A 24,537-nucleotide genomic window follows, 5' to 3' on the forward strand; every position below is an offset into this window, starting at 1 on the left:
TAGGACACCTCATCCCAAAAGACCTTTAAATAGGGGAAGTCCACTTGTGCACGGCTGCTCCTTGCTACAGAAGACCTGGGACAGAGGACTGCTGTCTGCCCTCTCTGGTCGCCCTGCCTGCCTAGCTAGAGGAGCTGTAAGTAATACAAAACTTAAACTTTTACACTGAGTTTTCATCATTGAAGCTATGCCTCCAATCTGACCTCTACTGTGGGGCCACCCCAGAGGGACCCAGTGGGTAAATCCCTGCTGGGAACGTCTGTCTGGATGTCTGGTGGCTGCTGGGGACAATGGCTTTCAGCTAAGTTAATAGAGAAACTCAAGCAGTTTCCTTCTAAACACAAGTGTCCTAGTTGACATGTCCAGGAGAGACAATCGCAGGTCTTTGGAACATTCTTTTGAGAAAAGCCTATTCAGGTCCTTGGTCTGTTTTTCAATCAGGTTGTTTGATTTTTGCTATTGAGTTGTTTGACTTCCTTATGTATTCGGATATTTGCCCCTTCTACCATGTAGGTTTTGCAAATATTTTCTCTCATTTTCTGGATGACCTTTTCACGCAGTTGATTGTTTCCTTTGCTGTGCAGATGCTTTAGCATTCAATACAGCCGCACTTGTCTATTTTCCCTTTTATTGCCTGTGCCTTTGGTGCCATAGCCAAGAAATCATTACCTACATCAATGTCAAAAGCTTTATCCTTATATGCACTTCTAGTAGCTTATGGTTTCGGGTGCTGCATTTAGGTCTTCAGTTCATTCTGAATTGATGTTTCTACATGGTGTGAGATAAAGATTTAAATACAAACATATATAAAATCATGAGGTAGTGTACACTATAAATATACAATTGTTAATTGTCACTCAAGTCTAAATAGAGCTGGAAATAATAAACAGGTTTTTTTTACTTCAACAACTCTATGTCACTGAGCTTATTTCACCTTTAGCCTAATAAAATCATTGTCCTCTGCACCCTGATTCCTACAGGAGACTACTTACCCCATAACCTCAAAAACCTCTTCATGAGGATGGTAAGTCACTTGAATCCTGAAGTGAATTACTCTCTAGTCCATTGGAAACTCATATAGGACAGCAAAATCTAGACCTCCAGAGAGCAGCAGGACACATCTTCAGAAAATAAGAAGCGTTTGTTCCCTGAGCCTGTTGAATGAAAGCACAATTTCTATTGTTTTTGGAATGTTGAAAAGTAAATACTAATATTTAAGCAGGTGAACCCAGGAGTAATATAGCAGGGTCTTTCTTGTCATTATCAGCTCCAACCTAGCACAGACAATAAACGTACAGATTTACACTAGCATGAAGCTGGGAGAACAGGAGCATTCGAGCGACCTTGAGGCCAATGGACCTCTCTTACAAAATACACACCTCCTCTCACTGAAGGTCGAGAAGGTTTCTTGTCTCTGAGCCTTCTCCCAGCAGAGTTATAAATCCAGGCTGGCTCCTCCCTCCCACACATCCACTCCTGCTCTCCCTCCTCTAGGTGACCCCAACCATGAGGACCCTCGTCATCCTTGCTGCCATTCTCCTGGTGGCCCTGCAGGCCCAGGCTGAGCCACTCCAGGCAAGAACTGACGAGGCTACTGCAGCCCAGGAGCAGATTCCAGCAGACAACCCAGAAGTGGTTATTTCCTTTGCCTGGGATGAAAGCTTGGCTCCAAAGGATTCAGGTGAGAGAGAGCAGCATGCAGAGCTGCTGAGTCTAGAGGGAAGGACAGGAGACAGGTTCCAGAGTTGGGTCTCAGCAGTCTATGTCACTGAGGTGGCTTCACTTAGCATCTCTGGGCCTTGATTTTCTCATCTATAAATTGAACAGAGAGCCAAATAAATCTGAGAAATTTTATTTCTTCAAGGACTTGATTCCAAGAAATATCTGTGAAATTCACTAGGTTTAAGATATGAAGAGACAGACTAGTTATCTCTGGATCTAAACAAGTAGACTTATTTATAAAGAGAACATTTTACTCTATTTATAGAAGAGCTTTTAAAAACTGGAGCCAAGCCTGAGGGTATGTTTAGATGTGTGTGTGTCATGGGGCAGGAATGCAAAAATGAGAGCAAAGGAGAATGAGTCTCAAATTCTGTGTGACCAGCACTGCTCTGTGTATTTATTCCTATTGACTGAGGTTGTTCATGCTATATGGCAGCAATGCAGCCAGCATCACCCGTTAGCTAGCATGTGACTTCCCCAAGATTCTTTTTCTTACCCACTGCTGACCCTGTATTCAATTTCTCATGCTCTCCCAGTCCCAGGCTTAAGGAAAAACATGGCCTGCTACTGCAGAATACCAGTGTGCCTTGCAGGAGAACGTCGCTATGGAACCTGCTTCTACCTGGGAAGAGTCTGGGCATTCTGCTGCTGAGCTTGCAAAAAAAAAAAAAAAAGAAAAATGAGCTCAAAATTGGCTTCGAGAGGTATAGGGAATTGCTATCAACTCCTGTACCTTCTGCTGAATTTCCTTTCCTCATCCAAAATAAATGCCTTGTAACAAGATTTCTGTGTTTACGTCTCTTTAATGTGTGATATGTGTCTGTGTCAAGATACTTGGGATACATGTACCAAAAAGCAAAATCAAATGTTTGAACAATATAAAAGTCCAAATTCTAGGAATTTTAAACAGGAATTTAGGATTCAGACCCAAATTGAAAAGAAGGCCCATATAACACCACCGATTTCCCCATCCACTGCTCTGCCTTTTCACTCTGCCTCATTTTCTCTGGATCCACTCTCAAAGAGCTCTCATGTGCTGGACAAACAATCAGTGTCAGCTTAAAGTTCAAGCAGTCACAAAATCATACTTCTCTGGGAAAACTACTATCCTCTGTGCTAAAGAATTGGAGTTTCATTGAACAATGTCAGATTGTACATTTTCCTTTTAAGATGTAAGGTTACATGAGATCCACTGAAACAACTTTAATTAAGAAGGAAATGGGTTGTGGGCAAAGGCATGATGCATGGGACAGAAAGCACAGCAGACCACACTGGAACGTCCTCATTAAGAGCAACTTCCAGCCACATCTACTAAGACCTGGATTTCACACTCATAAAATTGTCTTCACACCTAGAGAACATACACGCACTAATGCGCCACTGCACTTTGCAACACGCACTCCCTTGTGTTGCCCTAAAGCTGCTGAGAACCTGATTCTGCCTGGAAAATACAGCTTCAGAGGGGTAAGGGACCAGGGAGGGAAAGCATTTCTCCAGGAACATGGTAGTCTTCTTGATGCTGCAGGGTGCTGAGGAAGCTCAGGGGTCCAGGTACCTACTGAGACACTGCATGGATGGGGAAGCCCACGTAGAAGCCAGGGAGGACAAAGTGAGTAATGATCCCAGACTTCTTGTTTAGACGGTGAAGGACACAAATAGGGAACCAGGATGTGAACCCCAGGAGACTTCTTCGGGTTCCTATGACTGCCACAGACCTGGAATCATGTGATCCCTGAATTAACTTTCCATATGATTTTGAAATATGAACTGGGTCAAGATGGCTGCATCTTGGGGCATCTGCCAGAGGTCCACCTGGCTTTCTCCCAAGCATCTGAGGTCTCAGCTAAAACTTCATTTGGTCACTGAGGTCTTTTCTGATCTCTCCATTTTAAATTGCAACAAGATCCTCCAGACACCTCCATTCCCCGGATTTTCCTCATTGCTAACTATAGAATTGCAACCATCTCACCCCCTGTATACTTCACATACTATCTGTAACATTTGCCTCCTTATCTAGAAGGGAAGCTGCATGTTTTGCTTATTGCTGTACCAGAGTGCATGGATGACTGCAACATAAAGTAAGGGGTTAATAAATTAATTCTGATTACATTATCTAATTGCATCTAACAGCACATCACAATACAAAATTATTAATTAATTGTTATTACTAAACTCTGTAGGAAAAAGCTAAATTCAACAGAGGTAGAGCAGTCCATGTTTCTAGACCCTATGACAGCACACCTTTAAAAACAAAATAAATAAAAACATTCAAGGCTGAAAGATGAAAAATCACCATGGGTACGATTTGGCGTCATGAAGCTTTAGGACTTTAGAAGAAAGAGGCCATTCTGGCTAGAGGTGGCAGAAAGATTTCATGTGAATCTTCAAGTACAACATGAATACGTTTAAAACATGGAGAGATTAAAAGGAGAGGTAGAGTGAAATATTTGGTGGACAGAATGGTATCAGGGCAAGAGCTACACAGGATGAGGGTCGACCTCCACTGAATTTAGAGGAATGGATGTTGCCAGACAGAAGGTTGGAGGAGAATTCAGGCTGATGTGCTGAGAAGCAGCCATCAATCCAAGGGAAAGGGCCAGAAGAGGACGGAGCCTTCCTGCTCCTCTCTGTGGATAAGGGCACACTGGGAGCACCACATGTGGCTTCTGCTCCTGCAGTCTAGGGTGGGCGATGACTGCTGCAAACTCTAGGACAGAGAATTCAGGGAGAGGTGTGAGGGTCTCCAAACAACCAGGGCCACTTGCTCGGCCTCAGATGAGACACAACACTGTTTACTGTGATGCACTACACTCTACGATTAGTAATGACATACAAGAACTTTTCTACCTGAAATGAGCCATTCATGTGGCAGGACAAGGAAATAAGGAATAAGACAGATACCTCATTCCTTTAAATGTAATTACTCAAGGGGACAGCAGCCCTGACTCTGTAGGCAGGTAGAAGCCTAACTCCAGTAAGCACAATCTAGCAAACTCAGATGGCCCAATCACACCGCAAGACTCCCACTACCAACCTCCAGTGCATTTCCGCTAGCTCTCCCAGGGCTTAACCTTCCCTGGCTTTGTCTTCAGGGAACTTGAGGCCAACGGCTCTCCCTATTACAACGTTCTGACTCACATTTCAACAGTCTTCAATAAGCACTTCCTTCACATTTTCAAAAATCTTGGTGAATATTTACCTGTTTAATAAATGAAATAGGTATCCTTTGCCGTTACTGTGCTGATTTTCTAAACTCGGCTTACAAGCAAAACTAGAAGGAAAGAGCTGAAAAGTACTCATTCCATTTTATGAATATCATGTTTCTTGGCCTCTTGTTTGTCTATTTTTGAGAAGTATCTGTTCAGGCCCTGGCACACATTTTAAAAGGGTCATTTCTTTGTTGCTTACTTATTTGTTTAAGTCGCTTGTAGAGGAAAATCACTTTGACCACGAGATCACCACCAACCAGCCTCTCCTTCCTGCTACAGGTATGGACCTCGCCATCTCCAGGACACGGCGCTGGCTCATGCCCATTACCCTAATCCTTGCCTTGCTGCTTCCCTGAACTCAAGCTTTGCTGATTACCCCAAAAATGACCTCATTACAGTAGAATTTTGCTGAGGTCACCATTTGCTTTCTGTACAATCCCATTACTTTATGGTGCAAGGAACTCATAGAGCCTCAGTCAGATTGGAAGGCTGCCCTACAAGCTTTGCAAAAACTACAGATTGGGAGACCTGTGTGTCAGAATCCCATGCCCGAATCGAACAGCTCTCCAGTGAAAACGCTCATGCAGTGCTGGGAAAATGCCTATGGAGTGGAGTGTGTTCTGTGTGCAGGAAGCAGGTCCAGGTTTCACTTCCGCAGGACACGGGGCATATCCAGAACCTGGAGATCTTCCTCTTGCTCATACACACCCTTTCATATTTTGTCCCTATAACCTCATCATTGTGACCCTACAGGCACCTACTAATGCCCTGGAACCTAAAACCATCACCAAGCCTTAAGTTTCCCCAAATAACCCAAATTTCTTCTTATGCTAGGATAAGACTGGTGCTGACTTCCTCCAATGCTGAAGTTCCTGGGCCTCCACTCATCAGGAACTCACTGTTCCTCAGAGGGACAGCTGACCCCACTGCTCTGCCACAGTGAGCACCCCTAGCAAGCCTTGAGACACCTCCTCCTTACTTAAGGTTGAGGGAGACACTTCAGCTCTCACTCCACTGCCCCCAATCCTCCACAGCCCAGTGCCTGCTGCCTTCACACAGAGCTGCAGGGGAGGCCCTGAGCACCCAGCCTGTGGGACCAGTGCTGTGCATGACCTTCCCATGGTGGTAGGGGCTGCCCGGCCCACACACTGGGTTCAGCAACCTCACCATAGGTATTTATTGCTTCAGGAGTGACTGCATTCGTTTCTTATTATCCCATCTACCTCACTAGGAGAAGGAGGAGGACGGTGGATACTGGTACATTTTAAAATGTGCTCTTGTCTTCCTAGGAATTCTCAGATAACACAGGAAGAACCACAGGAGCTCGATCCTGCATGTCTCAAGCAACCAGTGATCATCCCACTCACACTGTGTGTATGGAGACTCTTAAGTCTGCCCAGAATTGGCTACAGAACAAGGTATTTGAGCACACAGCACCAGGAGATCCAAGCTAACACCAATCTCGCTGCCACCTTGACCACCTCACTGAGAGACTTCCAAGAGACATTAGGTCTCAAGCAGCAAACTCAGGAGTCCCTGGCTACAATGATACTAGACACTCGTTTAGCCTTAAACTGTCCATTGCCCAAGCAATGAGGCAACTGTCCGCTCCAGGGAACCACATGCTGTGTGTACATCCTTAACGAACCCAACAGAAACTGCCCTGACTGGAAACACAAGCCGAGATGGGATTCAGTCTCCCCAGGTGGTCTGCAACATCCCAGCCCAGCCATCGGCTTTGATGTGTTGTAATGGTGAGAGCACAGGTACTGGGGAGGCTTGTTCAGGGAAGATTCCTCATCCTCTCCTGTGCTCGGCGATCATGTCCTTGTCTCCCTAACAAAGTGTATCCTGTGAGATGCAGGCCAGCCTTTCCTGGGGGCTTTAAATATTCCCCTGCTGCAGCTTAGCTCAGCCTCAGCCACCAGCACAGGCACCTCGGGGTTCATTATCTTAGGAGTCATGGAGAATCCATCATTGGTTGCCACCTGGGCCTGGCCAGGGCTGACCAAGGCAGAAGAGGGGACCCTCCCTTGACTCCTGTCTGAACCCCAGCTTCCCACCAAATTTCTCAACTGCCCTTGCCAAAAGAGTTATTTAATATACCCAACGGAAAGTAACCCAGGATATTAGGACACCTGATCCCAAATAACTCTTAAATAGGGAAGTCCTCTCCTGTTTGTGCACGGCTGCTCTTGTTACAGGAGACCTGGGACAGAGGACTGCTGTCTGCACTCTCTCTTCGCTCTGCCTAACTTGAGGCTCTGTAAGTAACACAAAACTTAAACTTTCCTGTCAAGGTTTGAACTCTGAAGCTGTGTCCCCAGTCTGACCTGTGACTCCTGGGTCACCCCAGAGGGACCTAGTGGGTGAATCCCCTGCTGTGCATTTCTGTCTGAACCTCTGGGGGCTGCTGAGCATTGGCTACCAGCTCAATTAATAGAGAAACTCAAGGAATTTCCTTCTAATTACATGTGTCCTACTTGACACGTCCAACAGAGACAACAATAGCTCCTTAAAACACCCTTTTATTTGGAGAGAAGCCGATCCTGCTCCTCGGCCTGTTTTTCAATCAGGTTATTTGTTATTTGCTACTGAGTTGTTTGATTGCCTTATGCATTTAGATGTTCACCCTTCTACCACTGAGGGTTTGCAACTATTGTCTTTCATTTTCTGAGTTGCTTTTTCACTCAGTTGATTATTTATTTGTTGGTTTGTTTTTTGACGTGCAGATGCTTTAGAGGTCAGTGCAGCCCGACTTGTCTCTTTTCTCATTTATTGCCTGTGTCTTTGGTGTCATAGCAAAGATATCATTTCCATCATCAATGTCAAAGCATTATCTTCATATGTTCCTCTCGTCATTTTACAGTTTCAGGTCTGTTTGGGTCTTCGATCCATTTTGAGTTGGTTTGTGCATATAGTATATGATAAAGGACCACATGTATAGAAACATCAAATCCTAAGGTGGAGTACAGTAGATATATACCATTTTTCATTCTTATTCATATCTCTATAGAGCTGGAAATGAATTTTTGACTGTAGATGTAATTTTGACCTCGATATCACTGTGTTCATTTCACCTATAGTGTGATAGGGTCATTGTCCTCTTCACACTGGCCCCTACAGGAGGCTACACACCTCATGCCTTCATGAGAGTGGTCATGCCTATGATGCCTGCAACAAATAACTCTTCACTGGACAGGAAATTCATGCCTGCTGCCACAGTGTAGACCTATAGAGAGTAGTGGGGCCATCTGAAGGAAAGGAGACACTTCTATCCTGAACTTACTGAACAAAGCACTGCTGTTATCCTTTGGTAGAACAGTAAAGAGTAAATATGTAATGAAGTGAGAAACAGGAGAAAGATGCCAGGTTCCTCATCTTAACCATCCTCTCCAAACCAACACAAACACTAAACATAGAGATTCAAACTAGAGTGAAAGCTGGGAGAGCAAAGGAAGAAAAGAGGGACATTGAGACCAATGGGATCCCATACAATCTCCAATGAAATGCACACCTCTGAGTCTTCTTGTCTCTGAGTCTTCTCTCTGCAGACATAGAAATCCAGGCTAACTCCTCTCTCCCGACTTGTCCGCTCCTGCTCTCCTGTTCCAGGTCACTCCAGCCATGAAAACCTTCGCCCTCCTCACCGCCATGCTTCTCCTGGTGGCCCTGCACGCTCAGGCAGAGGCACGTCAGGCAAGAGCTGATGAAGCTGCCGCCCAGGAGCAGCCTGGAGCAGATGATCAGGGAATGGCTCCTTCCTTTACATGGCCTGAAAGCGCCGCTCTTCCACTTTCAGGTGAGACAGGCCGGCATGCAGAGCTGCAGGGTCTAGAGGGATGGATGGGAGACAGAGTCGGGAATCAAGTCTCAATGGTCCATGTCACTTAGGTGGCTTCATTTAGCATCTCTGGGCCTTGGTTTTCTTGCCTATAAATTGAATAGAGAACCAAATAAATCTAACAGGTTTTCTGTCTTTAAAGACTTGTGGCAGCTCTGCCTGGAGAGTAACCATTCTTTTATTCCTTTACTGCCTTAATGATCCTTTCACTTTAGAAAATCAATAACATTAAATAAAACTTGAAATCAAGATATGTCTGTGAAATTCAGTAGGTTTAAGATATGAAGAGACAGTCTGACTAGTTCTTGATTCAAACAAGTCATCTTCATTACACGGAGAATATTTTACTGTATCTATAGAATAGTTTTTAAAAAGCAGAGCCAAGCCTAAGAGTGTGTTCAGGTGTGTGTGTCTGATGGGGCAGAGGCACAAAAATGAGAGCAAATGAGAATAAGTCTCAAATCCTGTGTGACCAGCACTGCTCTGTGTATTTATTCCTACTGACTGAAGTTGTTCATGCTACCGGCCCTAATGCAGCCGACATCACTCCTCAGCTAGCACGTGACTTCTCCAAGATTCCCTTTGTCATTCACTGCAGACCTTCTGATCCATTTATGATGCTTTCTCTGTGTCCCCAGAGTCAGCGAAAGGCTTGAGGTGCGTTTGCACACGAGGAATTTGCCGTCTGTTATAAAGGCGTTTGGGGTTCTGCGCTTTTCGTGGTTGACTCTGCTGGATCTGCTGCCGCTGAGCTTCCAGAATCAAGAAAAATACGCTCAGAAGTTACTTTGAGAGTTAAAAGAAATTCTTGTTACTCCTGTACCTTGTCCTCAATTTCCTTTTCTCATCCCAAATAAATACCTTCTCGCAAGATTTCTGTCTTTACATCTCTTTCACCTTTGATGTGTCTTTGCATCTCAAGACACTTGGGATGCATCTACCAGAATCATAGGTTTTAAACAAAACAAAATTCCAAATTCTAGGAATTTCAAGCAGGAGTTGGGGCTTCAGACTTAAATGGAAATGAAGGCCCAAATCACACCACCAATCTCCCCGTCCACTGCTCTACCTTTCACTCTGCCTCATTTTCTCTGGATGCACTCTCAAAGAGCTCCCGTGTGCTGGGCAAACAATTGTTGTCAGCTTAAAGTTTATGCAGTCATAAAATCACTCCTCTGAAAAAAACCAGCATCCTCTGTGCTAAAGAGCTGCAGTTTTATTGAACTTGTCCAGGTCACACATTTGCATTTTGAGACATAGGGCTACAGGAGATCCACTGAAGCAACTTTCATTAGAAGAGAATGCAAAGGCAGGATGCATTGAACAGAAAGCACAGCAGCCCACACCAGGATGTCCTCATTAAGGGCATCCTCCAGCCACGTCCACTAAGACCAGAATTTCACACCCATAAAGTGTTCTTCACACCCAGAAAATGTACACACACAAATGCTCCACTGCCCTTTGCAATGTGCCCTCCCTTGTGTTGCCCTAAAGCCGCTGAGAACCTGATTCTGCCTGGAAAATACAGCTTCAGAGGGGATAAGGGATGAGGGAGGGAAAGCATTACACCAGGAACATGGAAGCCTTCTTGTTGCTGCAGTGTGCTGAGGCAGCTCAGGGGTCCAGGTACCCACTGAGACACTGCATGGATGGGGAAGTCCACGCAGACCCCGGGGAGGACAGAGTGGGAATGATCCCTGACTTCTTGTTTAGACGGTGAAGGACACAAATAGGGAAGCAGGTTGTGAAGCCCAAGAGCCTTCTCTGGGCTCCAGTGACTGCCACAGACCTGGAATCATGTGGTCCCTGAATTAACTTTCCATGTTATTCTGAATTATGAACTGGGTCAAGATGACTGTACATTGGGGCATCTGCCAGAGGTCCACCTGGCTTTCTCCCAAGCATCTGAAGCCTCAGCTAAAACTTCACTTGGTCACTGAGGTCTTTTCTGATCTCTCCATTTTAAATTGCAACAAGTTCCCCCAGTCACCTCCATTCCCCGGATTTTCTTCATTGCTAATGATAGAATTTCAACCATCTCACTCCCTGTACACTTCACATACTATCTGCAACATTTGCCTCCTTATCTAGAAGGGAAGCTGCATGTGTTGCTTATTGTTGTACCAGAGTGCATGGATGACTGCAACATAAAGTAGGGGGCTAATAAATTAATTCTGATTACATTAACTAATTACATCTAATAGCACATCACAACATAAAATTATTTACGAATTGTTACTACTAAATTCCATAGAAAAAAGCTAAATTCAACAGAGGTACAGCAGTCTATGTCTCTAGACCTTATGACAGCACACCTTTAAAAAACAAAATAGGCCAGACGCGGTGGCTCAAGCCTGTAATCCCAGCACTTTGGGAGGCCGAGACAGGCGGATCACAAGGTCAGGAGATCGAGACCATCCTGGCTAACCTGGTGAAACCCCGTCTCTACTAAAAAAATACAAAAAACTAGCCGGGCGAGGTGGCGGGCGCCGATAGTCCCAGCTACTCGGGAGGTTGAGGCAGGAGAATGGCGTGAACCCGAAAAGTGGAGCTTGCAGTGAGCTGAGATCCGGCCACTGCACTTCAGTTTGGGTGACAGAGCTAGACTCCGTCTCAATAAATAAATAAATAAACAAATAAACAAGCAAACAAATAATAAAAACATTCAAGGCTGAAAGATGAAAATTCACCATGGGTACTGATTTAGCATCATGAAGCTTTAAGACTTTAGAAGAAAGAGGCCATTCTGGCTAGAGGTGGCAGAAAGATTTCATGTGAATCTTCAAGTACAACACGAATACATTTAAAACATGGAGAGATTAAAAGAAGAAGCAGAGTAAAATGTTTGGTGGACAGAATGGTATCAGGGCAAGGGCTATGCAGGATGAGGGCTGACCTCCACTGAATATAGAGGAATGGATGTTGCCAGACAGAAGGTTGGAGGAGAATTCAGGCTGATGTGCTGAGAAGCATCCATCAATCCAAGGGAAAGGGCCAGACGAGGATGGAGCCTCCCTGCTCCTCTGTGTGGATAAGGGCACACTGGGAGCACCACATGTGGCTTCTGCTCCTGCAGTCTAGGGTGGGCGATGACTGCTGCAAACTCTAGGACAGAGAATTCAGGGAGAGGTGTGAGCGTCTCCAAACAACCAGGGCAACTTGCTCGGCCTCAGATGAGGCACAACACTGTTTACTGAGATGCACGTACACTCTAGGATTACTAATGACATACAAGACCTTTTCTACCTGTAATGAACCACTCACGCAGCAGGACAAGGAAATAAGGAATAAGACAAATGCCTCATGCCTTTAAATGTAATTACTCAAGGGGACAGCAGCCCTGTCTCTGTAGGCAGGTAGGACCCTAACTCCAGTAAGCGCAAACTAGCAAACTCAGATGGGCCAATCACACTGCAAGACTCCCACTACCAACCTCCAGTGCATTTCTGCTAGCTCTCCCAGGGCTTAACCTTCCCGCGCTGGCTTCAGGAAAGTTTGGGCCCACATCTCTCACTATTGCAATGTTCTGACTCCCATTTCAAGTCATCAATAAGCGCTTCCTTAACTTTTCTGAAAAGAGTTGGTAAATTTTTTCTTGTACAACAAATGAAACAGCTTTATTTTGCTGTTTATTTTCTGATTTTTTAAATTCGGCTTACAAGCAAAATCAGAAGGAAAGAGATCTGAAAAGTACTCATTCCATTTTACAAATATCTGTATCTTTTCCATTTTCACTAAAAAACAAATAACCCATGAAGAAACTAAGGGAAAGAGCTCACTCTAACGTTTCCTGGAAGCCAGCCTCCCAACATCTCAAAGCTGTGTCCTCCTGGATGACAGGGACCGCCACCTCGTTCCAGTCCTCCACCCCATGGCCACTACCTAACTCCGGCCACTACTTGGAATTTCTCCATCTCTGAACATCAACTATGAAGTTCCCGACCCTGACACACCCACTGTCCTCCAGCTTCTCACATAGCCGTCCCTCCTTCCCTGCTGATCAACATCAGCAAGGCTGTTCTCCCCAAGGCTGTGTATGGGAATCCCCCAGGAGTCTCTTCCCCAGGCTGCACCCAGGACACCTGTCGTCTGCTCTCGTTTCCTGTTCTTATGCACTGCACCATTTTGCCTCAGGTTCTCTTATCTGGATAATTATTTTCCATCTTTTTCAGGCATATTAGCAGAGTTTTGCATTCAAATTTAAGAAACCACAGCAAGCTGACTTAACATTTTGACTGCCACACCTGAAAATTAAGAAAGAATTCTGGCCCAGACACAGTGGCTCACATCTGTAATCCCAACACTTTGGGAGGCCAAGGAGGGTGGATCATGAGGTCAGGAGTTCAAGACCAGACTGCGCAACATGGTGAAAATTGTCTCTACTGAAAACAGAAAAATTAGCTGGGTGTGGTGGTGCATGCCTGTAATCTCAGCTACTCAGAAGGCTGAAGCAAGAGAATCGCTTGAACCTGGGAGGTGCACGTTTCTGTGAGCCGAGATCGTGCCGCTGCACTCCAGCCTCAGTGACAGAGTGAGACTCTGTTTCAAAAAAAAAAAGAGAAAAAGAAAACAAAAGAAAGAATTCTGGCTTCATAAAATGCCTGATCCAAGGACTCTAATCATGAGTTACCCTGCTGTCTTTACCTTTTGTTCCCATGTTTTTCTCTTGATCTTAACTTGGAGTCTCTCCCCAGATGACAGCAATGTGAATTGTGGTCATTTTCCCCTGGTCTTCATAGCTGATCTCCGGGAGAAAACTACTACTTCTCTCTCCATTGTTTCAGCCAATTCTGGAGTCCCACGCCCTCCTCTGAGTCTGTCACTGAGGGGAGAGCTTGAGACTCCACCTGGACCCCACCCTACCCCTGCTCCCCACAGGAAAAATTCAAACTAAGAATGGGTGAGACAGGGTTCCTCAGTGACTCCAAAGAGTCCACAATTACATGCCCTCACCACTATGGGCTCTTTGTGACACTTTGGGAATAAATTGCAAAAGTTCTGTCCTATTTCATCAATATTTTAGAGGAGCTGAGATTTACACACACCCAAAAAATGTACACGTCCACTTTCTCACCGATGTTGTGAAAACTGCACTCTGCTCGTCTAGGGCAGTGTGAAAAGATACCACAACACTTAATGGATTAAAACAACACGATCAGGTCTTCACTCACACATTTGAAATTGGGGGGTGGCTCCCTCCACAGGCATCAGAGGAGAGGTGCTGCTGGGATCTGAAAACCTCAGGCCCGAGACACTTGTACACAGTTGGCAGGGAGTGCTGGCTCAGCAGGAGCTCTGACAGGGCTGAGGGATGAGACCCTGTGAGGCACTGAGGTCAGATCATGCCCGTTCATGAAGGAGGAGATTTGTGTGACACTCTTTATCCCACTCATACCTAGCAGGATATGCAACACTTAGACTTCCTCCAAGCATGGGATCCGGGCTTCAGAGACACCGGCGATCTTAGCATATGTGGACTGCTGGAAAAATATACCATACGCCAAGGGACTTAGAAACAACAGAAATGTATTTCCTAGTGTTATCGAGGCTGAGAAGTCCAACTCAAGGTGCCAACAGATTTGGTGTCTGGCGTGGACCCGTTTTGTGATTCATAGACGGCACCTTCTCGCTGAATCCATCTCGCTGCAAATGACATAATTCCATTCTCTTTTATGAGTGTGGTATCCCATCACGTATATGAACCACATTTTCTTCATCCAGTCCAACAGTGATGAGCATCTAGGTGGACTCCATGTTTTTGTTATCATGAATGATGCTGCCATCAACATAGAAGTGCGTGTGTCTTTTTGCAGAACAATTTGCTTTCCTTTGGATATATACCCAGGAGTGGGATTGCTTGGGTGAGTGGTGGTTCTAGTTTAAGTTATTTGAGAAATCTCTCAACTGCTTTCCACTATGACTGAACTCATTACCATTCCCTACGACAGTGGATAAGCATTCTATTTCTCTGCAGTCTTGCCATTGTGCGTATTTTTAAACTTTTCAATAACAGCCATTCTGACTAGGGTGAGGTGGTATCTCTTTGAGGTTTTAATTTGCATTTCTCTAATGATCACTAATGTGGAGTATATTTTCGTGTTTCTTGGCCTGTTGTATGTCTTTTTTTGAGAAATATCTGTTTATGCGTTGGCACATGTTTTAAAGGGGTCATTTCTTTTTTGCTTACTTATGTGTTTAAGTCGCTTGTAGAGGAAAATCACTTTGACCACGAGACCACCACTAACCAGCCTCTCCTTCCTGCTACAGGTATGGACCTCGCCATCTCCAGGACACGGCGCTGGCTCATGCCCATTACCCTAATCCTTGCCTTGCTGCTTCCCTGAACTCAAGCTTTGCTGATTACCCCAAAAATGACCTCATTACAGTGGAATTTTGCTGAGGTCACCATTTGCTTTCAGTACAATCCCATTACTTTATGGTGCAAGGAACCCATAGAGTCTCAGTCAGATTGGAAGGTTACCCTACAAACTAGGCAAAAACTGTAGACTTGGGAGGTCTGTAAGAATCCCATGCCCGAATCTAACAGCTCTCCAGTGATAACACTCATGCAGTGCTGGGAAAATGCCTATGGAGTGGAGTGTGTTCTGTGTGCAGGAAGCAGGTCCAGGTTTCACTTCCGCAGGACACGGGGCATATCCAGAACCTGGAGATCTTCCTCTCGCTCATACACACCCTTTCATATTTTGTCCCTATAACCTCATCATTGTGATCCTACAGGCACCTACTAATACCCTAGAAATTAAAACTGTCACCAGGGCCTCAGTTTACCCAAATAGTCCGAATTTTTTTTTATGCTGGGATAAGACTGGTGCTGATTTCCTCCAATGCTGAAGTTCCTGGGCCTCCACTCATCAGGAACTCACTGTTCCTCAGAGGGACAGCTGGCCCCACTGCTCTCCCACAGCGACCACCCCAGCAAGGCTTGAGACGCCTCCTCCTTACTTAAGGTTGAGGGAGACGCTTCAGCTCTCACTCCACTGCCCCCAATCCTCCACAGCCCAGTGCCTGCTGCCTTCACACAGAGCTGCAGGGGAGGCCCTGAGCACCCAGCCTGTGGGACCAGCACTGTGCACGACCTTCCCATGGTGGCAGGGGCTGACCTGCCAGCACACTGGGTTCAGCAACCGCACCATAGGTATTTATTGCCTCAGGAGTGACTGCATTCTTTTCTCATTTTTAGAAACCTTATCCCATCTAACTCACTAGGAGAAGGAGGAGGACGGTGGATACTGGTACATTTTAAAATGTGCTCTAGTCTTCCTAGGAATTCTCCTCAAAAAACACAGGAAGAACCACAGAGCTCGATCCTGCATGTCTCAAGCAACCAGTGATCATCTCACTCACACTGCGTGTATGGAGACTCTTAAGCCTGCCCAGAATTGGCTACAGAACAAGGTATTTGAGCACACAGCACCAGGTGGTGCAAGCTAACACCCATCTCACTGCCACCTTGGCCGCCTCCCTGAGAGAATTCCAAGAGACATTAGGTCTCAAGCAGCAAACTCAGGAGTCCTTGGACCCAATGATCCTAGACACTCGTTTAGCCTTAAACTGTCCATTGCCCAAGCAATGAGGCAACTGTCCGCTCCAGGGAACCACATGCTATGTGCACATCCTTAACGAACCCAACAGAAACTGCCCTGCCTGGAAATACGAGCCAAGGTGATACTCAGTCTCAACCAGGTGGTCTGCAACATCCCAGCCCAGCCATCGGCTTTGATGTTCTGGTGAGAGCACAGGTACTGGGGAGGCTTGTTCAGGGAAGATTCCTCATCCTCTTCTGTGCATGGTGATCATGCCCTTGTCTGCCTAACAAAGTGTATCCTGTGAGATGCAGGCCAGCCTTTCCTGGGGGCTTTAAGTAATCCCCTGCTGCAGCCAGCTCAGCCTCAGCCACCAGCACAGGCACCTCGGGGTCCATTGTCTCAGGAGTCATGGAGAATCCATCATTGGTTGCTGCCTGGACCTGGCCAGGGCTGACCAAGACAGATGAGGGGACCCTCCCTTGACTCCTGTCTGAACCCCAGCTTCCCACCAAATTTCTCAACTGCTGTTGCCACCAGAGTTATTTAATATACCCAACGGAAAGTAACCCAGGATATTAGGACACCTGATCCCAAATAACTCTTAAATAGGGAAGTCCTCTCCTGTTTGTGCATGGCTGCTCTTGTTACAGGAGACCCGGGACAGAGGACTGCTGTCTGCACTCTCTCTTCGCTCTGCCTAACTTGAGGATCTGTAAGTAACACAAAACTTAAACTTTCCTGTCGAGGTTTGAACATTGAAGCTGTGTCCCCAATGTGACCTGTGACTCCTGGGTCACCCCAGAGGGACCTAGTGGGTGAATCCCCTGCTGTGCATTTCTCTCTGAACCTCTGGGGGCTGCTGAGCATTGGCTACCAGCTCAATTAATAGAGAAACTCAAGGAATTTCCTTCTAAATACATGTGTCCTACTTGACACGTCCAACAGAGACAACAATAGCTCCTTAAAACACCCTTTTATTTGGAGAGAAGCCGATCCTGCTCCTCGGCCTGTTTTTCAGTCAGGTTATTTGTGATTTGCTATTGAGTTGTTTGACTGCCTTATGTGTTTAGACATTTACCCCTTCTACCACTTAGGGTTTGCAACTATCATCTTTCATTTTCTGGGTTGCTTTTGCACTCAGTTGACTGTTTCTTTGTTGGTTTGTTTTTTGACGTGCAGATGCTTTAGAGGTCAGTGCAGCCCCTCTTGTCTCTTTTCCCGTTTATTGCCTGTGTCTTTTGTGTCATAGCAAAGCTATCATTACCAACATCAAAGTCAAAGCGTTATCTTCATATGTTCCCCTCGTCATTTTATGGTTTCAAGTCTATGTTTGGGTCTTCGTTCCATTTTGAGTTGATTTGTATATATAGTATATGATAAAGGACCACATGTATAGAAACATCAAATCCTAAGGTGGAGTACAGTAGACATATACCATTTTTCATTCTTATTCATATCTCAGTAGAGCTGGAAACAAATTTTTGGCTGTAGATGAACTTCTAATCCTCGATATCACTGTGTTCATTTCACCTATAGCATGATAGGGTCATTGTCCTCTTCACAATGGCCCCTGCAGGAGGCTACTCACCCCACGCCTTCATGAGAGTGGTCAAGCCCTTGATGCCTGCAATAAATGACTCTTCACTTGATAGGAATTCATGCCTGCTGCCACAGTGTAGACCCACAGAGAGGAGTAGGACCATCTGCAGGAAAAGAGACATTTGTCCCCTGACCTCACTGACTAAAATCACTGCTGTAATCCCTTCATAGAATAGTAAAAAGTAAATATTTCATAAAGTGAGAAACAGGAAAATGATGCCAGAATCCTCATCATCACCATCCTCTCCAAACCAACACAGACACTAACCATAAAGATTCAAACTAGAGTGAAAGCTAGGAGAGCAAAGGAAGAAAACAGGGACATGGAGACCAATGGGATCCCACACAATCTCCAACGAAATGCACACCTCCTCTCTCTGACGAGGTTCAAGGTTTCTTGTCTCTGAGCCTTCTCTCTGCAGAAATAGAAATCCAGGCTAACTCCTCTCTCCCAACTTGTCTGCACCTGCTCTCCCTCTTTCAGGTCACTCCAGCCATGAGGACCTTCGCCCTCCTCACTGCCATGCTTCTCCTGGTGGCCCTGCACACTCAGGCAGAGGCACGTCAGGCAAGAGCTGATGAAGCTGCCGCCCAGGAGCAGCCTGGAGAAGATGATCAGGGAATGGCTCATTCCTTTACATGGCCTGAAAGCGCTGCTCTTCCGCTTTCAGGTGAGACAGGCCGGCATGAAGAGCTGTAGGGTCTAGAGGGATGGATGGGAGATAGAGTCTGGATTCGAGTCTCAGTGGTCCATGTCATTTAGGTGGCTTCATTTAGCATCGCTGGGCCTTGATTTTCTCATCTATAAATTGAATAGAGAACCAAATAAATCTAACAGGAGTGCGTTGAGGTGTGTGTCTGATGGGGCAGAAGCACAAAAATGAAAGCCAATGAGAATAAGTCTCAAATCCTGTGTGACCAGCACTGCTCTTTGTATTTATTCTTATTGACTAAAGTTGTTCATGCTACCGGCCCTAATGCAGCCAACATCACTCATTAGCTAGCATATGACTTCTCCAGGATTCCCTTTGCCACCCACTGCTGACCTTCTGATCTGCTTACGATGCTCTCTCTCTGTCCGCAGAGTCAGCGAAAGGCTTGAGGTGCATTTGCACACGAGGATTCTGCCGTTTGTTATAATGTCACCTTGGGTCCTGCACCTTTCGTGGTTGACTCTGCTGGATCTGCTGCCGCTGAGCTTCCAGAATCAAGAAAAATACGCTCAGAAGTTACTTTGAGAGTTAAAAGAAATTCTTGTTACTCCTGTACCTTCTCCTCAGTTTCCTTTTCTCATTCCAAATAAATAGCTTCTCGCAAGATTTCTGTCTTTACATCTCTTTCACCTTTGATGTGTCTTTGTGTCTCAAGGCACTTGGGATGCACCTTCCAGAATCCTAAAGTTTTAAACAAAAGAACATTCCAAATTCTAGGAATTTCAAGCAGGAGTTTGGGCTTCAGATTCAAATGGAAATGAAGGCCCAAATCACACCATCAACCTCCCCATCCACTGCTCTGTATTTTCACTCTGCCTCATTGTCTCTGGATCTACTCTCAAAGAGCTCCCCTGTGCTGGGCAAACAATCATTGTCAGCTTAAAGTTCATGCAGTCACAAAATCATTTCTACTCAGGAGAAACCAGCATGATCTGTGCTAAAGAATTGGAGTTTAATCAAATGTGTTCAAGTCACACATTTGCCTTTTAAGACACAGGGTTACAGAAGATTCACTGAAACTCCTTTAAGAGGGAAATGGGTTGTTAGCAAAGGCGGGATTAATGGTACAGAAAGCACAGCAGCCCACACCGCGATGGCCTCATTAAGAGCACCCTCCAGTCACGTCTACTAAGACCTGGATTTCACACCCATAAAGTCGTCTTCACATCCACAAAATGCAAACGCACAAATGCTCCACTGCACTTTGCAACACGCATTCTCTTGTGTTGCCTTAACACCTCTGAGAACCTGATTCTGCCTGGAAAACACAGCTTCAGAGGAGATAAGGGATGGGGGGGGGAAAGCGATTCACCAGGAACACGGCAGCCTTCTTGTTGCTGCAGGGTGCTGAGGCAGCTCAGGGTTCCAGGCACCCCACTGAGACACTGCATCGGTGGGGAAGCCCATGCAGAACCCAGGGAGGACAGAGTGGGTGCCAACCTCCAGTGCATTTCCCCTAGCTCACCCAGGGTTTAACCTTTCCTGCCTTTGTCTTCAGGGAAGTTGAGACCAACAGCCCTCCCTACTACAACAGTCTGATTCCTATTTCACCAGTCTTCAATAAGTGCCTCCTTCACATTTCTAAAACGTCTTGGTGAATGTTTTTTGTACAATAAATGAAATAGGTTTCTTTTGTTATTTCTTTTCTGATTTTCTAAACTCGACTTACAAGCAAATCCAGAAGGAAAGAGATCTGAAAAGTACTCATCCTATTTCAGGAATATCTGAATTTTTTCCTTTTTCACTAAGAAACAACCAACTCATGGAGAACCTAAGGGAAAGAGCTCACTCTAACATTTCCTCTCAGTCACCCTCCCAACCTCTCAGTGCTGTATCCTCCTGGCTGACAGTGACCCCCACCTTTGTTCCAGCCCTCCACCCCGTGGCCCTGCCACCACCTGGAATTCCTCCATCTCTCAATCTCAAGTATGAAGGTCCCAGTCGCTGACTCACCGGCTCTCCTTCCAGCCTCTCCCATAGCCGTCCCTCCTTCCCTGCTGATCAGAACCAATAAGGCCGTTCTCCCACAGAAATGTGCATGGGAATCACCCGGGAGTCTGTTCCCCAGGCTGCACCCGGGACACCTGCCATCTGCCCTCATTTCCTCTTCTTATGCACTGTACCGTCTTTAACTCAGATTCTCTGAGCTAGGTAATGTTTTTATATCATTTTCAGGCATATTAGTTGAGTTTTGCATTCAAATTTAAGAAACCACAAAAAGCTGAGTTAATATTTTCACTGCCACACCTGAAAATTAGGAAAGAATTCTGGCTTCATAAAGTCCCTGATTGAAGGACTCAAAGCGTAAGTGACCTTGTTGTCTTTACCTGTTATTCCCATTTTTCTCTTGATCTTAACTTGGGTTCTCTCCCCAGGTGACAGCCATGTGAATTGTGGTTATCTCCCCATGGCCTCCGTTGCTCATCTCGGGAGAAAACCCCTACTTCTCTCTCCATTGTTTCAGCCAACTCCCGAGTCCCATGCCCTCCTCTGAGTCTGTCACTGAGGGGAGAGGTTGAGACCACCTGGATCCCACACTACCCCTGCTCCACACAGGAAAAATTCAATCTAAGAATGGGAGAGGGGGGTTCCTCAGTCACTCCATAGAGTTCACAATTCCATGCCCCCACCACGATGGGCTCTTGTGACACTTTGGGAATAAGTTGAGAAAATTTGTTCCTATTTCCTCAAGATTTTAGAGAAGCTGAGATTTAAACACACAAAATATGTACAAATGCAATTCCTCACCAATACTGTGAAAATGCCCTCTGTTCATCTAGGGCTGTGTGAAAAGACAGCACAAAACGTAGTGGATTGAAACAGCACGAGCAGGTCTTCATTCACACATTTGCGATTGGGACGTGGCTCCCTCCACGGGCATCATAGGAGAGGTGCTGCTGGGATCTGAAAACCTCAGGGTCAAGATGCTTGTGCACAGGTAGCAGGGAGTGCTGGACTGGCTCAGTGGGAGCTCTGACAGGCTGAGCGATGAGACCCTGTGATGCATTGAGGCCAGGTCATGCCAGCTCATGAGAGAAAAGATAGGTGTGACACTTTATATCCCACTCAGAGCTAGGAGGATTTGAACCAGAGATTTACAAACACTGCATATCAGAGTTTGTTTTTCCTAAAAAGCTGGTTGCTCTGTGTTCTCTAATTGTCCTTGCAGTTGGGTTCAGCTCCTCTTTTTTTGCAGCGCTTAGACTTCCTCCAAGCATTGTATCTGGGCTTCAAAGGCACCAGCATTCTTAGTATATGTGGGGTGTTGAAAAAAAAAAATCATACACCAAGTGACTTATAAACAACAGAAATACATTTCTCAGTGTTCTCGAGAGTGAGAAGTCCAAGTCAAGGTGTCAACAGATTTGGTGTCTGGTAAAGACCAGCTTCTCGGTTCACAAAGGGCACCTTCTCACTACTTCCTCACCTGAGGAAAGGAATGAAGGAGCTCTCTGTGGCCTCTTCGTCAGGGGCACTGATCCTATTCATGAGGACCCCACCCTCCTGACATCATCATCCCCCAGAAAGTCCCACCTTTTCATGCTATCACCAGGGGAGGGATTTCAACATACGAATTTCAGAGGGACAAAAACATTCAGGCTGCAGCACCATCCAATACAGAGGAAGCGAAAGATAAAAACTTCTCATGACTTTAGCCCAACAAATGGTGTGGTGCTAAGTCAGGTGTGTTCAACTGGTCAAGATGTCACCCGACCTAGATTCAACAGGAGAGAATTTCACCTCCATTCTTATGTGAAAAGAGTCAGGGATTTAGGGCCACCTTTTAAAACAGTTCAAGGAAGTTATTCCTTCATGGTTTATTGTAAAATTGCTGCAGACAACAACACCTGACACATAGAAAACCTGAGCGAGGCAGCTGGGAAAAGCAGATAAATTGCAGGAAGCTTGGATTTCCTGCCTGTCCCAGCTGGATCTGCAGGCCTGGGAGTCTCTGTGTGGCACAGGCTGCACCATGATCCTCCCTGCAGGAGGGTGGACAAACAGATGCAGGGAGGGACAGGACGGTGCACTCTGAGGAGCAGCAATGTGGCCGGTCCTCCTCAGAGCTCATCCCCATGCAAACGCTGTGCCTCATGCTAACATACATGCTGTGTTCCATGACTGCCCTTCTCTACCGGGTCACAACCAGGTCTCAGGGGCCTTCCCAAGGTCCACACACACTATCTGCTGGGGCCACCAGACAGCCTCAGCGTTTGTGGGAATATCCTTGCTGCTCTGGAGGCCTCTCTCCTCTCAGGCCTGCACCTGCACCCTCACCCACAGCTTCCCCAGAATATTTCCTCCAATCCAGTGATGTCAAGGCTTTTATGGAGAGCTCAGACTCACTTCAATGTTTCTTGTATGTGTATGAAAGAAGAGCCTAAGCCATGTCTACTGTCACTGGGTGTTGACACTGGTAGAGAGAATGGGAAAATTGGACTGGGGGTGGGGACTGAGGCTAAACATGGAAGAAAAAGTGTTGCAAACTTTAGGCAAAACTCCTGCTTGCTTAAACTCTAGAATTCTGCCAAGGTTCTGGGGCACTCCAAAAGGAAATGTGAAAGGGACTGCAAGAGAAGAATCTCTGTGTTATTCGGGATGAAAGTTTGAAAGCCACTGGACAAGGAACAGGTGCAAACTCAACACAGGCTGGGAAAGGAGTACCATGCACTAGCTGGGAGTGCTCACCACTGCAGCCAAGCCTGGGAGGTGAAGGACATCAGGACACTGGGTTAGGGGTGAGGAAGGCAGAACCAGGAGCCACCACTGACTCGGAGCCACTTGCAATGCATAATTCTGTGCTCCCTGAACTCCTGAAATCGCTCCGGGTGCTGCTGGTACGGCTGCTGCTGAACCAGACACACAGGAGCTGTCAGGTTGTGCAACAGCAGCAGTCAACGGAACGCCCAGAACCCATATCGCTTCTTCTGTGACCACTTGGGAAGGCCACCAACACTGGGATGGCCACTACCTCAGACAACAGCGTCCCTGCCCAAGAGACCATCCAGGGAGACATCAGCTTCACTGGAACCAGACACGTCAATGAATCTCATTATTTTTCAACTTTCATTTTAGATTCCTGGGTCCATGTTCAGGTTTGCTATATGCAGGGTGGATCTATAGGGCAATGTTGAGGGTTTGGGTACAATTTATCCAATCACCCAGATAGAAAGCGTACTACACAATAGACAGGCCTGCAACATTTGCCCTCCTCCCTCCCTGTTCCCTCTCCCAGTCCCTGCTGCCTATCCTTCCCACGTTTATGTCCATGAGTCCATGAGTACCGGCTGTGTTGTTCCCACTTATAAGTGAGATCATACGATATCTGGTTTCCTGCTCCTGTGTTAATTCGCTAAGGATAGTGGCTTCCAGCTGCATCCATCTTTCTGCAGACAACATAATTTCATTCTCTCTTATGACTGCAGCATTCCATGATGTATATGTGCCACATTTTCTTCATCCATTCCACCACGGATGGGCATGTAGGTTGATTCCATGCCTTTGTTATCGTGAATGATGCTCACATGAACATACGAGTGCATGTGTCTTTTAGGCAGAATGATTTGTTTTCCTTTGGATATATACCCAGTAGTGGGATTGTTCAGTAGAATGAGAGTTCTCTGTTAAGTTATTTGGCAAATTTCTAAACTGCTTGCCACTGTGCCTGAAATCCTTATCACTCCCCCAATAGTGTATAAGCCTTCTCTTCTCTATGCACTCCTGCCAATATCTGTTATTTTTTTGAATTTTAATTACAGCCATTCTGACTAGTGTGAGTTAGTATCTCTTTGAGATTTTAAATTGCATTTCTCTAATGATCAGTAATGTAAAGCATATTTTCCCATGTTTTTTGGCCTTTTGTAGTCTTTTTTTGAGCCATATTTGTTCATGCCCAGGCACAC

The 24,537-nt window shown here is 45.9% G+C and overlaps 2 protein-coding genes and 1 long non-coding RNA gene across 3 annotated transcripts; all 3 read left to right on the plus strand.

Annotated features, from left to right (window-relative positions):
- Positions 1–2,505, plus strand: LOC104679032 (neutrophil defensin 1). The gene is made up of 3 exons (XM_010384487.2): positions 1–136; positions 1,495–1,681; positions 2,259–2,505. The coding sequence occupies exons 2-3, from the start codon at positions 1,507–1,509 to the stop codon at positions 2,372–2,374; spliced, it is 291 nt and encodes a 96-aa protein (XP_010382789.1). The 5' UTR covers positions 1–136; positions 1,495–1,506; the 3' UTR covers positions 2,375–2,505.
- Positions 2,506–7,098: 4,593 nt separating this feature from the next.
- Positions 7,099–9,648, plus strand: LOC104679033 (theta defensin subunit A). The gene is made up of 3 exons (XM_010384489.2): positions 7,099–7,197; positions 8,547–8,733; positions 9,414–9,648. Exons 2-3 carry the CDS (start codon positions 8,559–8,561, stop codon positions 9,467–9,469), a joined length of 231 nt encoding a protein of 76 aa, XP_010382791.1. The 5' UTR covers positions 7,099–7,197; positions 8,547–8,558; the 3' UTR covers positions 9,470–9,648.
- Positions 9,649–16,976: 7,328 nt separating this feature from the next.
- LOC104679034 lies at positions 16,977–19,252 on the plus strand. The gene is made up of 3 exons (XR_750262.2): positions 16,977–17,034; positions 18,406–18,592; positions 19,006–19,252. It is a non-coding gene; the product is annotated as an uncharacterized LOC104679034 (long non-coding RNA).
- Positions 19,253–24,537: the final 5,285 nt, after the last annotated feature.

This window comes from Rhinopithecus roxellana, chromosome 9 (genome assembly GCF_007565055.1).
Source record: "Rhinopithecus roxellana isolate Shanxi Qingling chromosome 9, ASM756505v1, whole genome shotgun sequence".
Taxonomy (NCBI): Eukaryota; Metazoa; Chordata; class Mammalia; order Primates; family Cercopithecidae; genus Rhinopithecus; species Rhinopithecus roxellana.